The following is an 8955-nucleotide window of genomic DNA, read 5'->3' as shown; positions in this document are numbered from 1 at the left end:
TCAAAATGGACAACCCAGACTCCGAAGCGTCAATTGACGAAGATGAAGCAACGTTAATGGTAAGAAAGTTTAATAAATTTATTAAAACTAATAAATTTAACAAGCCGCAGGCAAAAAAGCACTTTCGGAGCAAAATGAATGTTCGATGCTACAACTGTCAAGAAGAATGCCACATCAAGGACGACTACCCTAAGCTGAAGAAGGAGAAAGGCAAGGGCAAAATACCAGCAAAATCAAAGCACAAGAAATTGAATGTGACATGGGACGAATCATCGTCATCAAAATTGGAACTAGAAGAGCATGCCATATTAGTCCTGATGGCAAACCACTAGAGAGACGCTGAAAGTTCCTCACAGATGAACATCGACGAAGAGGGATGTATATCAAAAGAAAGTAGTGACGAAAGGGGAGCATCAAACCACGAGATAAGTAAGGTACATGCGTTACCTCAGGAAAAATCATTTCAATTTATTAAATACTTTCCAAGAATATAGTAAAATTAGAAAAAAAAAAAAGAAAATGTTAAGTTAAAATTAAGCTTAGCAAATTCTTGTCCTTTAAGACATATATTATAACCTCAATCTGGAAAATAAAAAACTAAAAGCATAAATAGAGAAAATGAAAAATGATGCATGTTGAATTCAAATGATTTTTTGAAAATCAAATTTTAAAATTAATTGGTGCATTAGAAATTATAAGGGATAAATAAGATTTTTTTTTAGAAACTATGTATCACTAAAATTTCTAATGAATTCAGTAGAGAAGAAACTATATTGGATTCTGAAATCCTTTGTAAATTAAATTTCTCATTTTATTAATTTATTAGGGTAGAAATTGTTTGACTTAGAAAAATATTTTTTGAATAATCTTTTATTTGAATTTTCTGTTCAAGATTTCTAAACTAATAGAACAGTAGTATTCCTGTTGAGATTTTTTTTTGAATTTTCTGATATAACATAAATTTTTTATGAATTATTTTCTGAGAAGTTAATTTTTAATATTAAAAATTTAAGAAAAATAGAAATATGAAAACTTTGTTTTTTATACTGTCAAACAATCTGTCTTATATATCTAGGAAAATTAGTAAAAATTTTATAGCTGAAAATATATTTTGAAAGACTTATTTTTAAAAATTAGGTTGCTCTATTTAAATATATTATTTTTGTTAAATTAAATAATATATTTTTTGTGATTTTTTTGCTGATCTAATTTATTCTATTTAAGTGCGATAAATTTTTTTAAGATTTTTCTAAGATTTTTCGAAACTGAAAAATAATTGTTAAATTATTTTTTGTCAAAGTTGAAAACTAATTAGTGAAAAGTGAAAACTAATTAGTGCAAATTTTCTTCACTTAATTACTTATTTTATTATGTTTTTATTTAACCCTAACTTTAACTTGGGTTGATACATATCAAAAAGGGAGAGATTTTAAGTATCCCGTGGTAGGTTGAATGTGGTCAACCAAGTTAAGTTAGGTCATATTTGTGTTTGATGCCTTGTGTTTAAGTGCCCATGAACTTAGAAGTACAAAAAGTCGAGCCGAAAATGCAGCTAGTTAGAAGAATGACACGAGAAGTGAGTCAACGAACTCGGTGCATTCGAGGGATGAGATGTCGCGAAACAGTACACTGATGTACGAGAAGGACGTGTGTGACGTTTGAGGGGAGGGAAGTTAGGAGGAAGTCTACTCGAGGAGTAGGTCAGAGTTGGGTGTGGGTGAGTCCAACTCTGGTTAACCGGAGCATCACCTATACAAACAAGATCAGTTTAGAGGCTGATCTGTCTCATGGAAGGCGCCTGCAAGAGGCTTGGAGGCACCCTCGCGCCTTTGTATAGAAGGTTGATATACGTCATAGAAGGCGCCTTTAATAGCCGTTAGTCGAAGATAAATTTTTATCTTCAGTGGATAAAATTTATCTTATTGAAGGCGCCTCCGAGTAATGGATAAATTTTTCTAAGGGCTATAAGAAGACTTCTGGAGCTAGGAATTGAACAACAACTGAATTATAAATCCTGTATTCATTTTCCTAGTCTTTTATAAGCTTACAAGTATGTAAGAGGCTACTCCGTCTTCAACAAAAGATTACTTTCTAGTGGAGCTTTGTTCAACGCCTTGAGTTAACAATCACCTATATTGTAATCAAGTAAATACACTATCCTCTTATTTTATTTTCTTTAATTGTTTTGTTTTATTATTGTTTAATTTAATTGTGCTAATCTAATCATGTCAAAGATCGAGAAAGAGTTTGAATTTTATTTTGTAGGTAATTTACTTCCTCTTATTGGCCTCCACTGCAACAACAAGGTCCATTGAGTAACATGGTTGACATCCACGAGTAATATGGTTAAGTCCAGTCGAATAATATGGTTAGGTTTTGCTGAGCAACATAGTTAAGTCCTACTAAGCAATATGATTAAGTCCTGCCGAGCAACTTGGTTAAGTCCTGTCGTGTAATATGGATAAGATCAAGTAACATGCATGAGATCCACCGAGCAATATGATTAAGATCTACATAGCAATTCTTTTAATTCCTTTCTCCTAATACATGATGATCAATAAATGAAGAAGCGAGTAGTGTATATCAGATCTGATTTCCTTAATTTTTTTCCTTCCAATACGTGGGGATCAATGAATGTAGAAGTAAATAGTAGGTATCAGATCGAATGGAAAAGCGAATAACAGATTGTCAGAAGTCTCGTCTTCACTAAAACACACAGGAAGAAGTGAAAGGTCACGGAATATTTAACTTTTAGATATTTTTCTGATATATAAACACTAGAACAGATAAGCCACATATAAGTTGGTTTTCTTGTTTCTACCAGTAGAGGTAGTTCTTTTCTATTAAGTTTCCCTTTTTCTTCTTCCTCCTCTCTCTCTCTCTCTCTCTCATTGATCACTGACTTGAACGTCTTATGTTATCTCTCAGGGTGTTAGATCTTATGGATGGTGATTCTGTCCGAAAATTGGGAAGAAGGCTAGCTGGGGATATGACTCCTTTGTTGACCTTGTGAAGACTCTACTATATCTGCAACACTAGAAACGTTAGTGCCGAGTCAGGGAAGGAGTCATTGACATTGACTCTCCGACATTCAAGTTAGTCATCGGAATAGTAGAAGAAGGTGGAGCAACAGTGAAAGCACAAGCGTGAATAATGCATAGCACATCCCTCTGTCGGTGCATAGACCCCCTTTATATAGTGCTACAGTAAGCGACGTGCACACTCCTCAAGGCGTGGACACATTTTTCCAATCGTCGTATGAAAGGATATGTCAGAAAATATCCCTGACATCATACTTTTACAGAGTATGCAAATCCCTGACATAACCGTAGAAACTTCCGTTGTATGATTTGTCTGTTGATCATGTCCTGTTGTCAGCGACATTACCTCCCAAATAGATATTATGAAATATGGGAGGGGCTCCATTATTTGGCTGAGCGGGGTAGCCGTTCTGTCGGGACTTCCCGCCCGGTCAATCTCAGCTGCGGTCAATCTTAGCTGCCCTTCTTCGTTGCAGTTTGGTTCAGCCGATTGTCTCTAACTCGACTAAACATGACCTCCGGTCAGTCCAATACTCACTTGATCAGTTGTGCGTCATCTTATGTTCTCTCTATATGACTCGTTGGGGAGAGCAATTTATTTGCTAAACTTCTTGGCCGATCGGACTCTTCAAGCTCGATCGACATCTGAAGTTGATTTCCGCTCGGCCTACTTTTGATGAGCGCATTGGTTTTCTAATATTGATCATCTTAATTTTGATCTTTACATTAACTACTATCTTTGTCCTGAGCGACACTTGGTGAATCTTCCTTATCACCGCATTAGATGGAGAAGTCGACTCAATTTTCTGGAGAGGAGGAGCGAGAGCCGACGGAAAAAAGAGATCATCTATGATGTAACCATCTAACTGATATGATTTTGACCAAAGTCAACATTATATCTAAGCGTCAACAGAGGAACCATCGAAGAAGCATCAAAGAATAATCCAAAGCAAAATAAAATATCAATAAATAAATAGAAAATACAAAAAGCAGGGAAAGCATTCGAAATCAAATTGATAACATGAAATTGCGCTTCCCTTGCCACATTCAACCGATGAATCTAGACTTAAATTTGTCCAGGATCATCCCGCCGACCCCCTCCACTAACTGCTCCACTATTTCATTTTAAACTATAAATAACACAGAAGATTAGACGCATCATTCCACCCCCAAATCCAAATCCAAATCCAAATCCAAGAACAAAAGGGGCATAAAAATCCGATTTTTATCGCCTTATTTTTTCCCTCCTCCATGGCTTCCATGGCTGCAGCCTTCGTCGTCAAATCCCTAACCCCCGCCTCAAATCCTGCCCACAATCTCATCCACCCGCCGCTCCTCCCAGGCAGCCTCCATATCCGCCGCCGCCTTCAGACGACCGCCGCCGCCCCCCTCCGCGCCACCTTCGCCCCCGCCACCGCATCATGCAGCTTGATCGAGCCGGACGGAGGGAGGCTGGTCGACCTGGTCGCGCCCGAGGGGCCGGCGCGGGACGCGCTCCGCCGGGAGGCGGCGCGGTGCCCGCAGATCAGGCTGTCGCGGATCGACCTGGAGTGGGTGCATGTGCTCAGCGAAGGGTGGGCGAGCCCCCTCGGCGGCTTCATGAGGGAAGCCGAGTTCCTCCAAACACTTCATTTTAATTGTCTCCGCCTCGGAGACGGCTCCGTCGTCAACATGTCGGTCCCGATCGTGCTGGCCATCGACGACGCGCAGAAAAGGGCCATTGGCGACCGGCGCAGGGTCGCGCTTGTCGATGCGCGGGACAGGCCTGTCGCCATCTTGAGCGAGTGAGTTCAACCTAATAACATCCTTCATTTGCTATATTTATTAGATTTATTTTGTCTTGTTCTGAACCGTAAAACGCATTTTTGTTCTTGATATTGGTAATCGCTCGATGATTAATTGCTACTAGTTGCTCGATGATTATTGGTAATTAAATTGCCACTCTGATATTTAATTAATATGTTCTTGGAATCGAAAATAACTGTGCATGGTTCAATTAATGAATCGGGTAACACTAAACCAATAGATCACTGAAAGTTTCTTGCCTCTAGTTTATGTGTTCATGTGACTTTTTCTGGTCCTTTTGATTTCTGCAAAATCTAGAAAATTTAGTAATGCAGCAGTTGTTTCAGTTTGCTGTGTAACTATCCAGGTTCATCTTTGTTGATCATTTTGTCTGTGGTGCACTCGACTTTGCTATAGGTCAGCTCCAATGTTCCATAGTATAGATATGCTGACTAAAATGGTGTACTCATGGCCTTGTTATAGGTCAACTCTATAGTGTCCATAAGTTGACTAAAACAGAGACTCGTATTAGAGGAAACATGCTTTCGTTCATGTTTTAAAGGTTTATGATTAGGAAAGTACTTAGGATTTTGAGAAGATTTTTTTTATTTTTTATCATGTTGTACTATGCCAACTCTATATTATAGATCTTTTCTACAACATTTTCTAACCATGAGTTGATTTCTAGAGCTACATGTCTTTTACAGTTTCTTCTTAACTTAATGTTACTGAGGGACTCTCCCGCCTCCTTCGTTTCATAAAAATACCCTAAATTATAGAATCATGTTGTAACATTTCTGACCTCGTGTTATTTGTGGACGTTGATGCATGATCCTTTGTAGTTTTCCATTAACTTAACATTAATATCTCTGTTTCCAAAGAATCTTAACTTATCATCACATAAATGCATACTTATCTGAATTGCAATCTCAATTATGAGAATGCATTCACTCAAGGAGATTTTTGAATTTCTAGTCTTATTCAAAATTCGCTATGCATATACCTTAGAAATCTTTAACTTGTGAATGGCTAGCAACAATATGATGTTATCTAGATGACATAGAAACTACTACCCATTTTCAGACTTCAAGCTTTGTTTCTAGGCTTCTTTATGTGTAACACTTCACAATTTTCTTAGCCGTGTATTTTCACCCTATTCAGCTAAATTTCAAAACATTTGGCATGTCTAGTGATGTTCTCATGTGAAATGATTCTTGTTGGTCCTCTGATAGATACATTTGTTGAGCATTGTGTTCTAACACACATCATGTACAGAGGAGAATAAACACTGTAAAGTTTACACCACTTTGGAATTTTGGGACCTTATTTTTTTGTCTTCTCATTTAGCATCGAAATCTACAAGCATAACAAAGAAGAACGAATCGCGAGAACATGGGGTACCACAGCTCCTGGGCTGCCGTACGTCCAGGAAGCTATAGCAAAAGCTGGAAATTGGCTAATTGGTGGAGACTTGGAGGTTATAGAACGTGTCAAGTATAACGATGGTCTTGATCAATATCGGCTATCACCTGGTGAACTCCGTGCAGAATTTGCCCGACGCAACGCAGATGCAGTATTTGCTTTCCAGCTGCGTAACCCTGTACACAATGGCCATGCCTTGCTCATGACCGACACTCGTAGACGCCTTCTTGAAATGGGCTATAAAAACCCTGTCCTCTTGCTTCATCCTCTGGGAGGCTACACAAAAGCAGATGATGTGCCACTTAGTTGGAGAATGAAGCAACATGAGAAGGTTAATTGATACTACACAACTTATGATATCGTTGATTATATTGGGTTAAGTTTGTCTGTTTTTTGCTTATATTCCTTTATGTTTTTTTTCCTCTATAGGTTCTTGAGGATGGCGTGCTTAACCCGGAAACAACAGTGGTTGCTATATTCCCTTCTCCTATGCACTATGCTGGCCCAACTGAAGTTCAGTGGCATGCAAAATCTCGCATAAATGCCGGTGCAAATTTCTACATTGTTGGCCGAGATCCAGCAGGTATGAGTCATCCCGTGGAGAAGAGGGACCTTTATGATGCTGATCACGGGAAGAAAGTCCTAAGTATGGCTCCAGGTCTTCAAAAGCTAAACATTCTGCCATTCAAGGTATCTCACAGTGGAATTCAGAAATGTCGTGAAGATTACTTCTTCTAAATCTTTTGCTCTCGATATGAATTCAGGTGGCGGCCTATGACAAAACACAGAAAAAAATGGCTTTCTTTGATCCATCAAGACCTGATGATTTCCTCTTCATATCTGGCACAAAGGTAAAAAAAAATCAAACAAACAATTTGCTTGATATCATCTCCTACGCTACGGAATCATTACTAATGCCTCAAATTTGTCCATAGATGCGAACTCTCGCCAAGAACAGAGAGAACCCACCAGATGGTTTCATGTGCCCAGGCGGATGGAAAGTCTTAGTTGACTACTATGACAGTGTGGCTCCGCCCGAAGCCAACAAGCTGCGTGAGCCTGTTCCAGCCTGAACTGTTCCGCACGCGATGAACAATGGATTCTGAAACTGCTGTGTAAAATTTGTGGCTTGATTCCTCGTGTGCCAGACAACGAAGAAACTCAATGAAGCTCAGTGTGTTGTGCTATGTAATTTAGAAACTTGTAAACTTGTGTGCTAGGGTGGAGTATGATGACAATAAAACTATGTGCAGACAATGCCTGTTGTCAGATTTATCATACTGCCCTTTAATTGCTTCGGCCCTATTTTATTTTATTTTTTTTGTGTGAGAACATCCATTTGGCGATTCAATTTTAAACTAGTTAGTTTGTTGAGTTACTCGAAAACGGAAAATCGAAGAGGATGGATCCGAAAAGAAGGCGCCAAACAGAAGGGATGTTACGTCGGCACGCTGACAGCTGGCGACAGGAAGTTAGCAGCCCGAGTTGTTTCGATTAATAGGCAGAGCGCTAGTGTTAGGCTTACTTTCCAAGTTACACGTCACCTTGACTAATTGGCGATCCATATCCTGAATACCACCACCATTTCACCATGTTCATCCAAGTGGTGCTTGCTGGATGACACTCACTCCTTTTACTTTCGTTTTTTTTCTCTTTCTTTATTTTTCTTTTTCTTTTCTGTGTTTTGGAGTCTTCGTATGTGTCCTTATCCCGTCACTTTTCCACTTTGTTTTCACCACCTCAATCTTCTCGCTAATTTCTGCTTTTCTAGACTTTTAGTCGAGTGTCAAGGCAAAATGTGTCTCTCTCATCGAGCACCAATAACAAACCCCACAAAGCTTGGGGGCATGGGTTTGATCATGAACTCTTCACTTTCCAAAGATTCCAAGCTGTCTTGAGATTGAAAATAATATCCAAAACTGATAATATTAAACACGATTTAAAGTTCTATTGGTAATGTGTCGATCAAATTTAAATTCTAGAGTAAACTGGCAGATTCACAACGCCTACATTATAGTACGCTTGCCAAAATCTCTTTGAGGCGTCGAGCATCATCATAGAAAGGTGCAAAGCAACCTTAAAGATGGAGTCAATAGATAAGTCGACAGAGATTGCAATTATAGCTAACATTACTCAACACCACATCGATTACCAAGCACAAAACTAAAACAAAAACAGCAATCGCAACTCCTCCAGTCCAACTTTATCATCACAATTCACAACCAAGATTTTTTTTTAAGAAGAAAAAGGGTAGTAAAAAAAAGGGGGAAATAGTTAAAAAGGATGATGAGTTTTTGTAATGGAGTTCATATTAGCAAAGAAAGCAAGTAATTCTTGCCTGTTTGGAAGGACACATTTCCGGCTGCCGGCGTCGCCGTCTTTCCTGAAGTATATCCGGTGAGCGGTGACCATATCGACATCGGTGACCTTAGCGCCCTCCTTCTCTGCCTCCACCGGATCAGAGTTTCCCTTCTCCTTTCGCTTCGCGAGGAACACGAACCTCTCCTTCCGGTCGCTGTGGCTCCGCCCGACCACCAGGTCCCGGATCCGCCACCTGAGGGAGGAGGATCCGGCGGATCGGCTCTTTCTGCAGTGCGAAGACCCCGGATTCTTCGCCACCGACCTCGGCGCCCACACGCAGTAGCTTCCTGGCGGGATCCCCTCGAGTTCATGGGACAACTCCGCCTCCCGCTCTTCTATCAGGAGG

The 8955-nt window shown here is 39.6% G+C and overlaps 1 protein-coding gene across 1 annotated transcript; it reads left to right on the top strand.

Annotated features, from left to right (window-relative positions):
* Positions 1-4186: 4186 nt before the first annotated feature.
* Positions 4187-7563, top strand: LOC122047324 (ATP sulfurylase 1, chloroplastic-like). The gene is made up of 5 exons (XM_042608510.1): positions 4187-4825; positions 6174-6579; positions 6678-6938; positions 7013-7099; positions 7184-7563. The coding sequence occupies exons 1-5, from the start codon at positions 4293-4295 to the stop codon at positions 7319-7321; spliced, it is 1425 nt and encodes a 474-aa protein (XP_042464444.1). The 5' UTR covers positions 4187-4292; the 3' UTR covers positions 7322-7563.
* Positions 7564-8955: the final 1392 nt, after the last annotated feature.

This window comes from Zingiber officinale, chromosome 2B (assembly GCF_018446385.1).
Source record: "Zingiber officinale cultivar Zhangliang chromosome 2B, Zo_v1.1, whole genome shotgun sequence".
In the NCBI taxonomy this organism is placed as follows: domain Eukaryota; kingdom Viridiplantae; phylum Streptophyta; class Magnoliopsida; order Zingiberales; family Zingiberaceae; genus Zingiber; species Zingiber officinale.
The sequence above is the reverse complement of the archived record's forward strand: the minus strand, read 5'-3'. Positions and strand labels throughout refer to the sequence as shown.

Coding starts and splice junctions, on each gene's coding strand:
- LOC122047324 (XM_042608510.1), top strand. CDS start 4,293: ATGGCTTCCATGGCTGCAGCCTTCGTCGTCAAATCCCTAACCCCCGCC. Junction 6,580..6,677: donor GAATGAAGCAACATGAGAAG/GTTAATTGATAC, acceptor TTTCCTCTATAG/GTTCTTGAGGATGGCGTGCT. Junction 7,100..7,183: donor TCTTCATATCTGGCACAAAG/GTAAAAAAAAAT, acceptor ATTTGTCCATAG/ATGCGAACTCTCGCCAAGAA.